Consider the following 20,578-nt stretch of genomic DNA (forward strand, 5'->3'; position numbering starts at 1 on the left):
TGTTATGAAATAAAATTATATACATATATTACAATGAAATGTGTGGTGTAATTTAAAACGGTGTCCTAGCGTAACATATAAAAAAGGATCTGCTACCGCTATTTCTGTTACAAGAATATTCTTTTTTAATTAATTTACAAATTATTCATATAAATCCGGCTTATATTCCTAATGTTTACTAAAATAGTTTAAAATTAAAATTTTTTTATATTAGATTGAAAACAATTGATCGGTATTCGAAAGTCTAGCATATAAAATTTTCTAACAGTTCATTGTGCATTTATAAATTTCAATAGAAATATTATGTAAAACTATTTTAATTTAACATATACCTAAAGTTTAACGACTCGTATTTGTTCTAAGCTGAATTTTTTAATTTCGAATTAAAAAAAGGAAACAAAATTATCCGAATGATGTGTGTATATAAATCGGTTATAGTGGTAATTCGATTTTTTTTTAATTTCTGTAAACAACAAAATAATCCTTTTTCTTTGTAAGTGTATGTGAAATAAAATGCACACACGCATAAGGAAATCAAGGAAAAAAGAAGAAGTGGTAATAATGCTTGTAAGAGTAAATAAAAACAGTTAGATAATATTTTGCCATCATTGAGAGTGGACGAAAAAGAGAATTGGTTTAAAATATCTAAGAGTTTGTGTGCCTTTTGCAGTGCTTCAAAAATTTAAAATTTATGATTTTAGAAAATTTAAACCAATTGCTGAACTCAACTTAAATATTTTAACGATTAAATATTATTTATTTTTTATAATTTAAACGGTTGAAAATATTTAGTGTTATTTGTAAAAATAATGTTTTTGTCCGTTATTTCTTTTTGTTTACATATGAATTTTGTGTGCAATTAATTTTAAGTATTTTAGAAGTAAATTAAAATTTGTGTAATTATTTTATTTCTTTTTAATTAATTAATTTACCTTTTATTTCTTCAAAATAAATTTAGTTCTTTTTAAAATTTGTAAATTTTTCAATTATATAAATATTCACTATTACACTATTGCATGTTTTTAAAATCATTTAAATACGAAATAATATAAAATTTGAAACGAATGCTTATAATTACTTTTAAATTGGAAATCATGCATTAAGTAATAAGACCACGTTTTATTCATGAAAATGGATCATGTTACAACTATTACAACAACTCCAGTAGTTTCGCCGACATCAAGTGTTGTTGCATCAGGAAATATTTTGGCCCATAGTACAAAATCAGATGATTCAAAATCATTAATAAATGCAATTGCAAGTTGTAGCACAATTCCAGTAATAACACCAAGTTCGACCATTTCAAATATCAGTTCTACACAAATTTCTTCTAATATATGTGGTACAAGTAGCAGTTTTTATTTACCAGAAAACCCAAAATCAACTTCAATTATTTTATCATCAACACCAAGTCCGATTTTAAGTCCTCCAGGAAAAATTTTTGGAAAAAATATTAATGGGACAGGTAAGATGAATACCATTACAGATCTTTTTATATTATATTTCAAAATTATGGATAAGTTAATTCCACGTAAAATAAGAAAAAAAAATGGTTATTCTGAATGCATGTTAATAATTTGATTGTACATATCTTAATCATATAATATGTACATCTGTGTGCAATTGGTAATAACCAATGTCAAGAGCAAGGGTTTACTTTTAGATTTTTTTATCTTAAATTTACCAAATTTTTATAAGATCAATTTTATTTTAATTAAAATCAAAAATACATGCATACATAGGTACTGACATATTAGTTGAATAGCAATATTATACTGACATATTAGTTGAATAGCAACAAACATTTAATTGTAGCAGTTTTTGAATTAGTCGAATAACAGCAATGCGTTTAATTGTAGTAATTTTTCGACGGAATAATCGCCAATTCATTTAATGCAAACTAATTAATCTGATTAAGATCAACCACAAATTTTCATGAATTTTTGTTGACAACTTTGTTTTCGAAAATTTGAATACATAAATTACATATTTGAAAAGATCAAATTATGTACATAGTTAAATTAAAATTTGTACGTTTATATGGCTTAAATAAATGGTATTTCTTTTATTTAAATCTAAAAGTTTTATATTCGTCTAACATTTAAATGTAACACTAAATAAAGTACAAATGAACTATAAAAATAATGACATTTACACTATCATTTTTGATTACATTATAATTTCATAAAAAAAATGTTGAATAATTTGTTAATGCTTCAAATCCAATGTAGATAAACCGAACTGAATATTAGTATTTTGTAGCAATTCCCATTACTAATGTAATATAACTTTTCTAATTTTTTTAAAATTTGGTATTTCGAAATAGTTTTTACATTTTTTTACCAAATGATCTTATTAGAAATTGAATTTTATGCATATGATGAATGATATATAATCATTCCGTTCTTTGAAATATATATAGTACAAAAAGCATTCAACTTCTAATGTATGTATGTATGATATTATATTATATAAAATGCATTTATCTTCACAATTATAGTTTTTATTTTTAAAACTAATAATTTAAATTCGTACACTAACCGTATGTAGAATATAAGAGTTTTCTTTTTTTGTTTTATTAATTAACTACAAAATCATACCAATTTAATTAAAAAACGAGAAATTAAAATGCAGATATATATACAGGGTGTATAACAGGTAGTGAATTTTTGGATTATATACTTTAAATTAAAATAAAAGATAAACTAAATTAGTTTTCAACTAAGAATGACGGTTATTTCCTCCTATTTAAAGAAAAGTGTTAAAAGTTTATAATTTGGTTTTTAGCAAATTCACACGGTTTTTAATAAGAAAATCGAAGTACTTTTTAAATTTGCGTTTGCATAAATTGCTTTTGATAGAGAAAAACAACAGTAATTTTGTAGATTACTCGCGACGTGAGGTTCACGATACACTCGGTTTCTTGGTATACTCAAAAGTGGCTTTATATTTTTTTAAGTTTTTTTTTACTTGAAATTGTTAAAGAAAATTTATTAATTAAAATAATCGTAAAGAAAAACAAAGAAAGCAAAAAAAATAAACATAGGTGACGTCTACCACTTACCGTTTTTGTCCTTGGTTGATTATGTTTGAATCCGTTTTAGTACTTTTTCTTATCATCCAATTTCGATTATGTTTGGAAAACAAAAAATAATTTTTTTTCCTTTTAAATTTTTTATACTTGGCTATATAAGAACTAAAACAAAAAGCAGTGATCGAAAAAAAAAAAGTTTTTTCATCTCTGTGACTAAGTTATATAAAGATAAAATCGTTTCAAAGCAATAAATAAATGAGACGTGCCATCAATTTTTAAAGGATACTTTTTTATACTTACTTTTCTTGTTTTTTCTTAACGAAATTCTCGCTTAGCACATTTTCAACAAAGTTAGAGAACAATTCTGTGATTGGTTTTATTCAATAATTCTGAGTTTTTGTCGTAAAATTGCAAAATGTTAATTATTAACATATAAACATTAGTTTCTTCGATAATTTAAATAAGTCTCTATAAAACTAAAAGTAAAAAAAAATGCCATTTACGTATAGAACAACTCTGTTACAATAAGAAACAATTTTTTTTTGAACACACGACTATTTAAAGATTCAGAAGTAGCTTTTGAAGTACATATTATATTATAGAAAAATTATATTGTTTGTTGTAAAAGCAAAAGCCAAAAATATGGCGTATGAAGAATGAAAAGTCTCTAATTAGAAAATAACGTCTAGTTTCTAACGTTTGTTGGTTTCATATTATCGTCATACAAATTAATTTTTTAAAATATTTTTGAATTTTGTGATACCTACATACATATTTTGCTTTCAATTTCTTTTCCTTATATCAAATAAATTTAATACAAGCCTCCTCTTATATTTGTAATATTTGTATTCTTAACTGTCGGAAACTATAATATTATATTCGACGGCCAATGCGATTCTTATAATTTTTTTCCTCATATTTTTACTTTTCGTTTTTTTAACTTTTATATGTATGTCGCAACACAAAACTAAAAAAGAATATTTGTCGTCAATCAAAATTCTTAAACGATTCTTACTCTTAAAATGGTAAAATCAACTAGCTACACATAAACCACGATTTTGTGAGCGTCAGTCATTTAGTTAAAAAAAAAAAAATACAACAAAAATTATGTCAATAATTTATATGATATTTATATAATAACAATATATGCACATACATATGAATGTATATATATATATATATAAATTTGTTTAAAAGATCTTAAAAATTAACAGAAAAAAAATTTTAACCTTCGATTTGCTTCAAATTAAATTATTTCAGGGCATCAGTACATAATTTTTTTTTAAAAACATACATACATTTTAAGTATATTATCTATTCGATTTAAATTAAGCAAGGGAGAGCACATAGTCATATTAACATAAAATTTATTTAAGCAGTTACTTTTTAAATAATGTCTGCTTTAAAAAAGAATTCTTTGAATTTTACATTTTACAAACGGTATTAACATACATATAATATGTATGCATTTTCTTTTTTCATATCTAACATGTTACAATTCAGTTCCTTTTGAAATTTCCTTTTAGAATCTTGTTAAACATTTGCTTGAGTTCTTAAAACGAATCTTTTTTTTTTGTTCAAATGATTGGTTCCGTTTTGCAACAAAAGAAAACGAAAAAGGCAACCCCTTAAAGATATTTCTATTCCTAAAAATTATTTCTAGTTATGGGAGTGGTAAGGATAATTTTTTTATTGGTTAAAATAAAAATTTTACCTGAATTTCTTTCAAGGACTTTTACATTATGTGATAATATATTTTATACACTGGTTGAAATTTTAAGTAGTTATTTTTTTGCAGAATTTGGGATAACAAAATGAAGAATTTTTTTACAAAAGATCTCTTAACTATGCTTAACGTTGTACATATACCAAGTTCGTTAAATACATATATAGATGTATGTATATTTTTTAATAAAAAGGTTCCCGCTATTTTCTTATATTGAAGTTGCTTATTTCGGCATTGCGCAAGTAATAATTACCGACCGTATTGTGTATACAATAGGTAGGTTATGTGATGGCAACAAATTTTGCATATCGAGTTTTCGGTGGTAATGCACTTCTACATGGTACGTAAGTGTAAATAAACTATTTTCAGCAACCTGTCGGTCTGTCGGTCTGAACCGATTTTGATGAAATTTTATATGTAAGTTTATTTCGACCATGTCACGGATTGATCAACCCCTATTTAAATTAATTTTAGCTTTATTGCAATCATAAAAATCACTGCATAAATCGTTCATCCTAAATATATGCAATTCTGGAAATAGTTTCGTACATGAATGAAAGTAATTTTTATGATTAATAGTGTAGTAGGTATACATACCTAGATTGTTTTTAGAAGCAGTATTTTCTCTTGTTAAAGGGAAAAGTGCTACAATTACTTAACGGTTATTATTCTGTTATTACCAGTGCTCGAAGTGAGGCGGGATGGAGTGGGATGCCATCCCAGTACTTTTTAATAATTGGAAATACATCCCACCACTTAATAGGAGAGAAAAATGCGTTCCGGAACATGTTTTTCAAATTTAAGAAAATTTTCTAATGAATTTTAAAAATTTTTTTAACAAAAAATTAAATATATGTAATTTTAAATAAGACCAATTTCAAATAGTAACGTATAATTTTTTTCTATGAAATTTTCGTTACTACATAGTAGTCTATGCATTTCTTCGGTAACAATTTGCACAGTGTTTGATTCAATTTTTAGTTGATTTAATTTTGAATATAAATATTCTCGTTAGTTTACTTCCAAAGTTTGGAAAATTTTTTAAAAAATAACTAAAATTATACTTTTTTTTTTTTTTATTTTTTTTTTTTTACCATCCCACCACTTTGAGTATCCCACTTCGACCACTGGTTATTACTAAAAAAACCTCGTGTTTGGATTGCATAAATACAGAAGACGGGTGCCTCTGGCATTCTCAAAGATGCTTCTTTAAAATATTGGCCTTATATACATATTTTTTTCGTTTTGACTTAGTTATAAAATTATAAAAAGAATACCAATAACACGTAAAATATAAAAAGAAATTTATTCTTATAAGAAAATTTTAAACAACAAAAAATGAAAATCACGTAAATTACATAGCGCATACAGAAAAATAAAAAATTAAGTAAAATATGTATGAATGTACGAGTATAGGTATATTTAAGTATACATATATGAATTTTTATTTTTAATCTGATACTACATAATTTTTTATATATTTCATTTCAGAATGCCTTTTTTTCTTAAGATGCAAATACATATATATGTATGTACATATGTATATGAAAAAGCCAACAAAAAACCTACATAAGTGTAGGGAAGAAAAGGGTTAACAAAAAAAGTGACCCTTCTTTTGTATGTAAAAGATATAGATTTCCTTATTAGCATTAAAGGGTAGGGTAAAAGTTCTCTTAGATTTTTTTATATTAACTTCTTATTTACGTACATATATCCTTTATCAAGTAACCACGGCCAGTAATTCAGTATGCAAATGAACGATGATAAAAAAAATATTTTTGATTAATAAAAAACCAGTTGTCTTCTAAATTTTATAATTTGTTTTTCATTTTAATAGTTTATATGTATCTTATGCGATTCGCGAACACCTATGTCATATATAGTATGTAACTACGGTACGAAGGATATTAAGGATTTGGAATAAAAAAAATGTTTTTCATTTTCTTGGCGGTATTATGGGAATATTTTTTTTTTCAAAATTTCGTTAAAAAAAAAGATGCTCCTTTCAAATTATGTTCAGTGTTTAAATTTTTAATTTTTTTGTTGTATTAATATTATTTATGTATTCATGTTATGGGAAGTGGATTATAATATTTTTTTTTTGAATATAAAATAATTTTTTTTTTCAAACAATCTTTAATATTTGTGCATTTAAAACAATTTTTTTTAAATTTATAATTTGAATAAGTAAACGTAGTATAATAAAATCTACGTAATATACGTTAAATAAACATTCTAGCTTGTATGTACCATAATAAGAATATTGTTTTTGGTCATAAACATGATAATGTATACAAAAGCAAATATTATACATGTAGAATTTGCGTGAAAATTTCAGAGTTCTGACAAACATTTGTATGAATATTAGTAAATGATAATTGATAACTAAAAATATTATGTGTATTTGTTTATTGTAACCAATTTAAATAGATAAAATCCAAAGCGTAGAACTACAGTACAATTTTTGATTGAAACTTTTTATTTTACTTTGAAAGTTTCATTATTATATTACGCGTTTTTTATTAAAATTATTTTATTATTTTTATGTGCATACATGAATAAGTATAATTTGTGGGAAGAATTTTATATAATTTTGTTTGAATTGCGTTTTATTAATTGCTAATGTTGTACTCAAAACCGGGTAAACACCGTGTTTTCTTTTCACTTGTTACTTAAGAAAAGCTTTTTCACTTTATATTTAAAATTTTTAATTTCACTCTTTTCTTGTAAATTTAAAATGTATATAAATGTATGTAGGTTTTGCTTTCCTTTAGCAAAAATTTTACAATAAGTATTTGTGAAAATATTTGTTCACACGCTTCAAATAATGGAGATACAACTACATATGTAACTGTTTTTTTTATAAAAAAACGAAAGTGACAAAAAAAAAATTTATAAAAAAAAACTTATTCTTCAAAAATGTTAATAGAAAAGGATAAATTCAGCTAAAGTATCTCACGATTTGATTCAAATAATTTTTTTTTGCTGGACTGGTAAATATTTGAATGAATTATAAATATGCAGATGAGTACAAAGTTTGTATCTGCTCATTTAAAAGGGACAAATGAAAATTTTTTTTTAATTTTTGTTTTCAAATTTTAAAGAAGAAAAAAATGTAAAAAAAAGTTTAACCCTTTTGAAAAAAATCATGATTTTTTTACAATCAAAATATTTCAGGTATAAACTAAAAATTTTTGTCTACATAATCTTCCTTAGAAAAAAAGAAACAATAGGAGCAACAAAAAAAATTTATATGAATGGATATTTTTTTTCTGATTGTTATGCTCCAAGCATGATTTTTGTAGATTACAAATTTTTTTGTTTATTGACCGCATAAATTGTCTTAGAAATATATATATTATTATTTTGGACGTGAGTAAATTATAAGCGTAGGATCCTGTTTTCTTGTATGATGAGATGGCGGGAAGATTGCGTAATATACGGTAGGATATGAGAAGATGTTTAAGAAATAATATTTGATTTTTTTAAACAGCTGTTCTTTTTTTTTTTACAAATTTAAGTGTAAAATATTTTTTTTATAATTTATTATATGTAATACAATCTGAATGTAAACTTTTCAATAAAGAATCATTACAAAAATTTAAAGCGAAATATTTAAATTGCATGCACATGGAAAAAGATTGCTGGATGAAATTAGTAAAATTAGTGATTAAGTTATTTGTTAATTAACATAGTTGCTTAAAAATAACAAAGGCGTAATTCATGAAACGTAGTCAATCTTCTAAACAGTTTTTATTATTTCATTGCAACACAAATTTTATTATATTTCCATATTATGTACGTATTTATATAAAAAAATTGAACAAAAAATTCGTAACATATTTAATTTAATTTTCATATTGAATTTAATTTTCATGAGTGGTTATTTAACTATATTTTTAGTGACAGCAACATCAGTACCAAGTAATGAAGCTGAATTACAATTATATCGTGTTTTACAACGTGCCAGTTTACTATCGTATTACGATACACTACTGGAAATGGGTATGAAAATACTGAGACTAAAAAGCACGAAATATCGATTTTGTCATTAGCAAATAACTTTTACATAATTGAAAATTATTCATTTTTTAGGAGGAGATGATGTTCAACAGCTCTGTGATGCTGGAGAGGAGGAATTTTTGGAAATAATGGCTCTGGTTGGTATGGCATCTAAGCCCCTTCATGTTAGAAGACTACAAAAAGCTTTACATGAATGGACAACGAATCCATCTATATTTCAAGTTCCGCTATCATCTTCATCAACAGGTTGTTCTTTTCGTTTAAATTATTTTGCTATAAAATTTCGTGTATAAATTTTAAACCGAAAAAATGTTTTATACAAAAACTTTTGCTAATTCAGATTATTACTTAAATTTTTAGTTAAAATTTTAAATAATATGCAGTTCGTTTAGGAATTGTATATGTAACATATTTAAACATTAAACCCAGGTTTTAACTTTGAACTTCTAGGTATACCGGAAGTAAACAACTCATTTATTTACAACACACCAGAAACTTCAAGTTTGAACAAAAAACTTGTAATATCACCAAGTTTTAACTTGACCTCCTTAATCAATAATGCTTCAACATCAGCAACATTAAACGTTAGCAGTTGTGGTTTCACTTCATTAACGGCAACTGGATTAACATCACAAGTAACATCCAGTTCACCACAATTAACACCAGTTTTAACTGAGTCTCAAATATGCAAAATAGCTCAGATTGCGGAAAAAATGTGTCATCAAATACCCCAAAAAGAGCCAAAACAGTTGAACTCAAAAAAACGTGCTACGAAGGACTTAGAACAAGTTATGACAATGAATGAAAATGATCCAAGAAGAATGGAGGAGATTCGAAAATATGCAGCAATATATGGAAGATTTGATTGTAAACGACGTCCGGAGAAACCTTTAACCTTGCATGAAGTAAAATACATAATTACATTTTTGCAGAGACTAATATATTTAAAGCTATAAACATGATCAGTTAGCAATAATGGACCTTATAATTTGACAACAGCCAAATTTTGATTCGGTTTATAGCTTCAAGCGTAGACGCCTGCATATAAGCAATTACATAAGTACATAATTATGACATTCAGAATATTTCTCTTAGGTTTGTGTTAACGAAGCAGCTGCGCAGATATGCAAATATGTACCGGCTTTGTTAACCCGACGGGATGAGTTATTTCCATTAGCAAGACAACTTGTTAAAGACGCTGGTTTTGGCCACTCTGCCAGCATTGCCAGATATTTAGAACAGCAGCAACAACAAGAGTATCAACAGAAACTAGACGATAGCGATAAAACTTCAAATATGAAGAAACCTCGATTGTCTTCTATTGAAACGACTGAGGCTAAGAAGGTATTTCAATACAAAAATATTTAAACAATTTACTTTTACTATTAAAAACTTAGGTTTTATTAGTATCTATCCTTTTAATATTGCTTTTCATAAAGAGCTTGCCTTTATAATATTGATGAACTTTTCATCAACGCTTTATTGTATTTGCAGTTTTCAACAAGCCAATTTTATCCACCATAGAAAGCTATATTTTTTGGATTTACTAGTTCTGGTTACAATAAAGAATGTTCCTTATGTCGAGGTTCTTCTCCTTGCAAAACTGACGCAAATTAATTTTTAAAATTCGCAGTTGAAATTTTTAAGCAAATTATTACAATAATAGAATTGTAGACAAAAGCTTTTAAGTGAAAGTAACGTTGTATCGTTAAATTTAGTTGTGACTTAATCAAAATAACGAAAATAGTTTGTTGTACAACGTAGTTTTCTCATTTGAATTTAATAAGTAGAATTGTAGTTAACGTAGATCATACAAGTATTTATTTTCATATATTTTTTTAGTTTATTGATTTTTTGTTAATTTATATGATTTGAAGTAATATTGTGTTTGTAAATTTTTGTTTATTTTTTATAATATATATGTAGTTATATATTTAGTTCTCTCTATACTCAACCAAGTCTCGTTTAAAAAGGTAATAAATTTTCTGTTTTGCGAAAACCTTTTTATAAGATTAGTGAACTTATATTCAGAAATTGTACATTTAATGGATGCTGATTTAATGTTTTTCTATTCTAAAGGACATTTTAGAAGATAATCGGATAAACTTGCTAGCAATGTATCACAAATTAACAAAACAACATCTTGATTTAGCAGACATGTCTAAATTTAGGTAAATCTAAATATGTGTAATATGTTTTTGTCGTGATAAGCTTTTCTATGTAATAAATATTTATTAAATTTTTAAAGTTTCTTGAAATCGGATTGCGAAGAAGAGATTGAAAATGATGACTCCAGATTATCTTTTAGCACATGCAGTTCGCCTTTACAGGTAAAATTATATTAATCTTAATCATTTTGGCAATCATTATTATTTTATTTTTAGTTTGAACCTGAAAGTGAAATTATTAATCAGAATATTATGGAAAATGATAAAAATAAAAACGATGCTTCAAAATCTCCAAAAAATTACAATGATGACAAAATTTGTTTAGATATAGCATCATCTCCTATAGTAATATCAGCAGCTGGAAGCCATATAATAGCTGTTGCCAATCCAGCTTTAGTTTTAAGTCCAACTTTAAATGAAGGCATAAATGTCAAGAGAGAGTCTAATACGCCAGATATTTACAATAATTAATGTAATAAATGTAAAATCTGATAGAAGTTTTAAGATATAAAATTTAAACGTTTTTGTTAGTTGGTAAATCAGTTTCTTAGGTAATTTTTTTTAAATCGATTTCAAAATGAACAAATTGATCTTCGGGTTAATTTGGAACCAAATTTTCGGGATATAATTAACTTTAAATTGCAAGAATCAATTTTACATTTTCCTTTAAAATGCGATATTTTGTTAAGAATTTTAGATCTAAGTCTAACTAACTCTAATATGGCCGATTGTAAAACAAGCATTATACCGTTTGAGTACTCATCTTTTTTTGTGTTTTTTATGCATTTTATTATATAATTTTTGTATAATATTTTTATAATAATTATTGTTTTACCAATGTGAGTGCTGGGTCGCACGCTCATATTGTGTGGAAAAAGTAGAAATTTATTTTTTTTAGGTGCACAGATTATTGTAACTTTGGTACTAATTAGATTTTCAAATTCAAAATTTCATCTGTACTTAGTAACGAGTCATCGAATTACTTATCTCTTTTGGTATTCGATAGTTATTATCCCAGATGTTAAATGAAAAAATGTTGAAAGTTTAAATCCTTAAAAAAATTCTCTTTATTTAGTTTTGTTGGGAGAAATTAAAACAAATTTCCTGTTCTAGATACAAAGAATGTTATTTGTATAATATATAGGCAATAACTTGTAATACTGTTGTTTTGAAATTAAATTTGAAACTGAAGTATATTGTACGTATTTACATAATTTCTTTACTTGTCCTGGAGCATTTTTAATCTTATCGTTTTAATGGATATATATTGAACTTTAATATTTAAGAAAGCTTATATGAATCAAGAAAATTATTTAATTAACTTTTCCTGCAAAAAAAATTAAATATGGAGGATTGTAATTCATAAAATGGAAAGTAAGCAACTGTTTAAGAACTGTGATCTCAAATACTATGTACTTTTCTATTTGTAATTTTATAAATAAAATGATATTTTTATAATTGTTTATAATTATAAATTAAAAACAAAATGAAAGTTTTTATATATTTTTGTACAAGAACATAATTAATTTAATAAACTTGTTAATATAAAAGTACATATATATTAAACAAATGCCCTCTTTTAAAAAATGCACACTTTTATACATACTAATTTTCTTTTTTCTTAATAAACAAATCTCTTACACTATGCGACTGTGACATAATTGTTTTGAAAATTATAAAGTCGATTGTTATGTTGTATCTTTTATTTGTTGTTGAATCCAATCAATAAATTTTGGTACGTTTGTATAAACCCCCGGAATATTAGGTCTTGCACAACCTATTCCATATGACACAACACCTATTACATAGTAGAACAATTTTCCCTTGTCTTTAGTTGAAGGCTAGAACGAATAAAGAAAAAATATATACAAAAAACCCATCAAGGATGAAGTAAAAATTTGATTTTTTTTAATTACTTTTGTTATCCTAATTTAACGATTTTTACTAAAATCGCGGTATATAAAGGAAAAACTTTTAGAGCCTCCAGAAATTTTCAAGAAATGTGAGAAATAAATAACAGCAAAAACATATACTTCGTATAATAACTTTGTCATAAGATCTAAGGCATATAAGGCGCAAATAAAGAAACAGCGGATTAAGAAAAATTTACAAAAATATCAAAAATCTTTCCTAGCTTTTTAACATTTAAAATAAATTCACCGCCAGAAATAAAAGCCTAAGAAGTTTTCTAAAAAAAATATTATGATTTGAATAAATAAATCAAAATGAAATAAACTTTCTCAACAAGTTTATGTATCGATCATTCGATTTTACTTTTAAAAATAAGTAAAAATTAAAAGAAATATTTTAACAAAGTCATTATGCCGATTATTTGATGTTATTATTGGAGAGGAACGTAATTAAAAAAAAAGATATGGACCTCAATAGTTATAAAATTTTATAACTTATAATTTGAATAACTAACCTCTGGTTGCACTAATGGACCACCAGAATCTCCTTGGCACGTATCTTTGCCGCCTGCTAAAACACCAGCACTGAAAATGAAAATATTTATTAAGCGCATCTATATAAAGGTTGAACTTTAAGAGAAGCTTGAACAAGTTCTTTTTATATTTTTTTTATCATTAATATTTTCTTATTTACCCCGTTTATTTAACAAATTTATCTTGAGGATTGCTTTTTTACGTGTTTTATGACGTAATTGATTTAAATTAAAAATCTTACCATAATACAGAATCATCGAATTGCTTATCGGATATGTACCGATTTTCAGCGCTATATCGAGAAATACATTCAGCATTGCGATGAACTGGTATTTGAATTTCTTGTAAAACTTGGGCTGATTTTCCATCTTTAAAGTATGGATTAATTGATATATGTATATAGCATATAAAAGAAGGATATTATACGTTTATAATTTTTTAAAAGTTATACCTTCTTGCGTTTTTCCCCAACCAGCAACGAATGGGTTTAAATCTACATAGCTTTTGGTCCTTAAAGATGTTTCATATGGAAGGCAAGCATATCGTATAAAATCTGATATTTAATAAATGCAAGTTATTCAAAACAATAATAAATTAACTTAGGTTTATCGTTCTTGAAAATAAAATCAAAAATGAAACCAATTCTACAATAACATAAAAATTACTTAACTCCGACAAAAAATTTAATTAACCTAAATTTCTTTACATATCTTATGAAAATATTTAACCTATGTTGTGTGTCGTTTTTGTTCTTTTTAATTTTACACAATAGTTTTGTTCTTTTGAACGAATAATATTTTTACTTCAAGTGTTGCGATTACATAAAGCAGAAGTAATTAAATTTAATTTTTCTAAAAATGCTAAATTTTAATTTTAAAATTTTTCCTTTTCTGCATAATAGTACGTTTCTTTTAACAAATAATATTTTATACTTATTTTATAATAACAAAAACGAAACTTTCATCAAGCACACAAAATCATTTATATTGATTTAGTAATATAAATTTTGCTAACGTACTCGTATATGGTGCGTTTTGATTTAATCGTAAAACCGCTATATCACTGTGGCCATCTCTTCTATCATATTTTGGATGTACATAAGTCTATAAAACATTTAATTATCACCTAAAGTGCATTATCAATTTTAGAGAAAAATAGCAAAACCTTTTACCTTCTGCACAGGAATGTCTACATATTCAGTTTCTGTTTCCTTACTTAAGTCATTTTCCCCAAGTCGAACAATATTTCTGTAATATTGCATTAATTATTTTAATAAAAAATTTTATACAGTTAACAGTAGATATTATGCATAGTATGAAATAAGATTGGACATAAAGTATTTAACAAATACAACATTATGTATTTTTTCAATTGTTCTTACAGGTTACTCCTAATACAATGAGCTGCTGTCAATATATGCTAAAATTTAAATAAAAATGTGTAGTAAGAATGATTTATGGTTAAAGTGTATAAAACTTACTCTACTTGTTATCAAAGCTCCTCCGCATTTAAAAGCATTTTGTCCATCAGGTTCTCTATAACCCAGTAAAGCGATCCACGGCCAGTCTCCTGGCTTCGCTGGTTGCCCGCCTACTACTTTTTTAAAGAATTGACCTCCTACAATTCCACAGCCCTCATCAGTTGTTGGCAATCTATCAACAATAATATTATTGCCGCTAATTTGAGGAGCATTTGTTACAGGTGTAGTACCAGTTTTTGGACAACAAATTACTGGAGCTGGAAGACCACAAACTGTATTTGAATCACGCAAAAATTGTGCATATTCTATGTCATTTGGATTTTGTTCTAAACGGCTTAATAAAGGTGGACAATTTCGTAAATTTTCACAAGTTCCTGTTACGCCATCAGGGCCTCGGCATGAATTAGAAGACACTGTTGTCGCAGACGAAGTAGGTGTGACTATCGAAGGTGTTGGTCTCTGTGTTGTTTCAGTTTGAGATCCGCTGCTCTGATTACAGCAAACCTAAATACAAAAAGCTTTTATTATGAATTTACTCGAATGTTTTGCTATAATATTTTAATTCATACAACAGGATCACCTCCTACAGCAACATTGTTACATGCATTTCTTGAGCCGGCGAAATACTGTCGAAATTGATTTGACCCACCATATTGAAGATATAATGATCTGAGATATTGACATTGAGATAGTGTTGTACAATAACCTTGATAATTTTCAGGTGTATAACATGATCGCACTATAGTTTTAATAAAAAAATGTTAAAATTAGTGAAAATAAATCTTATATGAATATATAAAGTACGTATGTATATTTATGTAATATAAAAAATAATAATTAAAATAAAAAAAAAGTAAATAACAACGTGAATTTTGGCTGTCTCGTATTTTATTGAATTCAGGTCTGGTCGTTGTTACCACATTTTGATTTGGTCTATTATTTGTTGAAGGACTACCCGCTTTTGAGCAACAGACCTAAAAAATTATTACGTAAAATATAAAAAAGAAAAATCATCAAAACGGCGGAGAAAGATCATTCTATTATATCAACTCATCATACCACAGGATCCCCTCGTAATACTATATTATTACAGGCGTTCCTTAATCCAAATAAGTATTGCCGAATCGAATTAGACCCCCCATTTTGAGCATATAAAAGTGCTACTTGTTGACAATCTGTTAAGGGTGTACAGTAACCTTGATAATTATCGGGTGTTACACAATATTGCGCTTTAAAATATAAAACAAAAGTAATAGAAATTTACTTTATATGTATTTACATTTACATATCTTTATTAAACAAACCTAATGATATATCTGCGCTTTGTTTTGGTATAAATTGATTACGGTAGTTTTAACAAATTTCATGAAATGAAAAATTCTTTAACACGTAAATATATGAAAAATGAAGATTTGTTATTAACAATTTTTTTAAACAAAAAAATTTAATAAGTAAGGTATTACTTTTGTATTTAAAAAAAAAAATAATTGTCTAACTGTTATATACTTAGAATATTGTGATTTAGTCAGTCAAACATAAATGACAACAACTTGTAAAAAAGTGATTGTCAACATTTAATTAGCAGATTATCTAATTAATAAAAGATTAATAACGGAATGTACATACAACTATAGGAAAAATAAATTAATAAAGTTAGTAACAAAATTAATGAATATTATTTAATTTGAAAAACAAAATTAAAATTTCTTAAAATTTGTGTTAAGCATAAATACATCATTATAGATTTTGCTTTACCAACAGCGAAAAGGGAGAGTATCACAAGAATTATTTTGTATTCTCTTTAGTTTTTTTATAAAATGTTAAAAATTAAAGTAGGTTTCTAATTGCAATCTAATAAAAGGTGCCCACTATTTTAAAACGGGTTAAATTCTAATCAAAGGATTAATTTATTAAATCTCAGGTAGCATCGTTACCCAAAAAATAGCATTTACAACACACAATGACTCTATTACAAGCAATAAAGTGTCATATTTTATTCTCACTAAAACTCTCATTCGCACGTATTCTTCGTATGCCTATGTACATATGTCTGTATGCAACTCTACTTTAATAATGGTGGCATTGTTTCTCGTTAACTTTTGTTTCAATGTGTACTAGCATATATTACTACATAATACGAGTATATTAATATATTATGTACATATCAATGTATAATTTTTTGCTTGGATCGCGTAATTCCAGTTATTTTGCTTAAAATATTTTTTTTTATGGTTTTTATCAAATTATACTTTAATTAATATTTAAGTCATGTTTGTAAAATTCAATACTGCATTTTAATAAGTTGTTCAATATAAGTAGATTAAGGTGTTTTTACTGTATCAAAATATCGTAGATTTTAAACAATGTTTTTATACATACATATACATATATATGTACATTTGTGTACGTTCTATATAGAAAAAAATTAGTTTAATTAAAATATGATGACTAACCCGGACACAATCTATTCAGTATGGTAAATTTCGAACTTCACATACGTAAAACATAAAAGGTTTTCACAAAAATCCAAAGAAGATAATAAGGATTTCAGTGACTAATACTTATGTTTGGTAATTTTTAGAATATATTAAAATATTCGTGAATAATTTTTTTATTAAAAAATATTTAATTTTTATATATGTAATATATGTTTCATTTAATATATGATATATATAGTTTGTAGCTCAAAATGTTACTCTGTTACTCTTTTACTTAAATTTTTTATTCAATCCCGTTAAAAAAAAACTAATTTTTACAATAATGAAAAAAAATTCCGTGTTAGTAATACTAACAAACTCATTTAGATACACATATAATTCGATTGAAAATTTTCAAAATAAATAATGGTACCTACTTATATTTTAATATTCATATATGTACATAATTTATATTTATTTTAAATATCATAAATAAACAAGTTTGTTACATATACATCTTTTTATAATCAAATATTTTTTCCAAATATTAAAATAATTTTTTTACTTTTCTCTCCATATTTATTATTCATACATTCTATAAATCTTGAAACGCAGTCGTTAACGCTAGGTCAAAATCTTAAATTTTTATTAATACATACTTATCTTAAACTAGTTTTGGTAACTAGTTTCACTAAGTATACTTAGTTGGTACTAAGTATGTATATGCAAAAATATTATTGCTTTGTAAATAATAAAATAATTTTATATCTTATAACATTACAGTGAATTAACAAATGTGATATTAAAAATTTAAAAATAGCTATGTATAATAATTTAATACATCTTTATTGTAAATATAAATAACTATATATATATATATATATATATATATATATATATATATATATATATATATATATATATAATAATAAATTTTAAACTTTGTATTGTATTAAATTGTATGTTGTTTCTATATCGTTTAATTAGAACCTTTAGCCATTGTAACTCTGGGAAATTTATTGAAAAATTAAAATCAAATTACTGTAGCCCAGTTAGTAATTCAAGGAATCATATTATTCTGGGAAATTTATTAATCTACCAGTAATGTGACTAAATGAAAAAAAAAATTTTGTGTGAAATTTTTCCTTCCTAAAGCATAAAAAGTTAAAAGTATTTCCAGATTCCAGAATTTCCCAAAATTCTTTTTTGGATTACTTCTTGATTGATATATCATTGGCGATTGATATACCTGCATCCAACTAAATTTTGTCGCATATATTGAACTCAATTTAATTGAATCAATTTAAAATTTTTAATACATTATATTGAACTTTATAATGAGTAAATCTTAACAGTATTTCATATAAATTGTAAAATATAATTAATTTGTTCTCTTCGCCAAGATGTAATTTTTGCGACGATATTATTAATTATTATGTATTTTTCACTATTTCTATATAATTTTTCAAAAGACTCAAGGAAAGAACTTTAACCAAAAAACTTAAAATTAAATTACTGTAGCCCAGTTAGTAATTCAAGGAATCATATTATTATATATTTAGATTTTTTAACAATAATATAGCATTTTTCCCATTATTGTGTGTGTTTCATTAAGTTTTTTATATTTTTCTTTTTTATTTAAATACCATTTGCTAGTTTGTATGTATACGTTTATATATTTATAACTACATGTACTAAATATTTACCTTGTCGTTTATCTCTGACTGAACAATTTGCCGAATATATCAAAAATAAACTCAAATAGATTTTAATTAGTTGAGTCATATTTTATGTTTAAATTTGTGTATCAAAAAAAAATAACTTTATTATTAATTTTAAGATTCATAACAATATTTTAGAACCGTATAAAATAACGAATACTAAAAATTTTAGCGATGTTATTTCCAGTTTAATAATATGTACATCCGTTTTGCATTAAAATGTGAATGAATATTCAATCCGTACTTCACACGATCTTGAAATATACTAAGCTGTCAAGAACAACTTGATTTTTGTTATGACTTTTATTTAAACAAAAAAAAAATTAAAAAAAAAGAAAATAAAAGGAAAATAATAAATATAATTTTTATTATATTATAATTATTACTTTTTTATACAGAAACCGTCTAAAAGCTTATAAGCTATAACTATAATATCATAGTAATATAAAACATTCAATATACATACATACATACTTATATTAACTTAATTTCTTGACTTTTACTATGATTATTAATTTTTTATATTTTTTTCCAGTTTATATTTAAGAAAGTATACATATATGTATGAATATAAAAATATTTCAAAATTAACAACAAACGAAACAAGGAAAAATTCTACATTTGCAAAATACTGTGACCAAAGCTGTCTTGATATCGAAAACATTGTATAAAGTAAGAGTTATTATGATCGCACCAAATTTTACATGTTGAGCTATCAGCAGAAATATACTTTTCCAGATATATCAATTTCTCGGTCTTTCACTTTGTGAGAATGTCTGTGCAATAAACTTTTTGCTTTGAAATCAGGTTTCGGTAAATTCATATTTAACTATCCATGAAGTTTTTTAAAAATAGCATGTTTCCTTTCAATTTTTTACTGGAATGAATTAAAATTCTTTACTGATTACTGTATACAATTCTGCAAATTGAAGAACGCTTTCAATTATTATCCAACACAAATCAAACCTCATAAAAAACACAATTTCCCAGTCTGCAAATGTAAGAAAACGGAGCCCTTGTGATTTAAAGGGAACCCGACATTCTAATATTGTAAAATACTCGCTATCCTTATTAATATCAAAGTATATCTACTAACAAGTAGTTCGACTCTCCGTTTACATCACACTAATGCAATCACTCACCAATATTTGTATACAAAAAATTCCCTTAGTTAAAAGAGTTAAGCAGTATACCTTCTTATTTTCATTTTTATACGCATAGGAATTTTTGGGAGAGGGAAAGAGTACGCAATAGATGCCAACCTGTTTTTTTATAATGTAATTTTGAAAGGCGACACTTTATTATTTGTTCCTATATAAAGTATAGGGAAAAATATTAAGAATTTTAAAAGCGACACAATAATTTCTGTAATTCATTCCAGTAAACGGTGGCAAAAAATGTGTATACATATTATAAAAGTGAAGCGGAAAAAAAGTGTTTAAAAAAAATTATTATAATTTATATGAAAAATAATAAAAATAAATTTTAAAAAGACGTATAATATTAAAAAAAATTTTAAGTAGTTGTGAAAAAAAAATTTTTTTTATAATAATTGGTAAACATTA

The 20,578-nt window shown here is 25.1% G+C and overlaps 2 protein-coding genes across 4 annotated transcripts; one reads left to right on the forward strand and one right to left on the reverse strand.

The window, feature by feature from the left end:
- The first annotated feature begins 1,131 nt into the window (after positions 1–1,131).
- LOC129606929 (NGFI-A-binding protein homolog) lies at positions 1,132–11,484 on the forward strand. The gene is made up of 8 exons (XM_055517575.1): positions 1,132–1,465; positions 8,664–8,765; positions 8,856–9,029; positions 9,234–9,688; positions 9,879–10,127; positions 10,863–10,954; positions 11,032–11,113; positions 11,168–11,484. The coding sequence occupies exons 1-8, from the start codon at positions 1,132–1,134 to the stop codon at positions 11,420–11,422; spliced, it is 1,743 nt and encodes a 580-aa protein (XP_055373550.1). The 3' UTR covers positions 11,423–11,484.
- A 942-nt stretch (positions 11,485–12,426) lies between these two features.
- LOC129606769 (venom serine protease Bi-VSP) lies at positions 12,427–19,282 on the reverse strand. Of its 3 annotated transcripts, none has more exons than XM_055517306.1 (12): positions 18,999–19,282; positions 15,935–16,104; positions 15,738–15,849; positions 15,445–15,614; positions 14,876–15,379; positions 14,777–14,814; positions 14,567–14,642; positions 14,414–14,498; positions 13,847–13,948; positions 13,637–13,763; positions 13,377–13,446; positions 12,427–12,792 (listed from the first exon to the last, which is right to left on the reverse strand). In XM_055517306.1, exons 1-12 carry the CDS (start codon positions 19,075–19,077, stop codon positions 12,640–12,642), a joined length of 1,686 nt encoding a protein of 561 aa, XP_055373281.1. In that variant the 5' UTR covers positions 19,078–19,282; the 3' UTR covers positions 12,427–12,639. The 3 variants fall into 3 exon arrangements, with proteins under 3 accessions (XP_055373281.1, XP_055373282.1, XP_055373283.1); XM_055517307.1 differs by having other exon boundaries at positions 12,428–12,792; positions 15,741–15,849; XM_055517308.1 differs by lacking the exons at positions 15,738–15,849; positions 15,935–16,104 and having other exon boundaries at positions 12,428–12,792.
- Positions 19,283–20,578: the final 1,296 nt, after the last annotated feature.

This window comes from Condylostylus longicornis, unplaced genomic scaffold (assembly GCF_029603195.1).
Source record: "Condylostylus longicornis isolate FDR11 unplaced genomic scaffold, ASM2960319v2 ptg000022l, whole genome shotgun sequence".
Lineage (NCBI taxonomy): Eukaryota > Metazoa > Arthropoda > Insecta > Diptera > Dolichopodidae > Condylostylus > Condylostylus longicornis.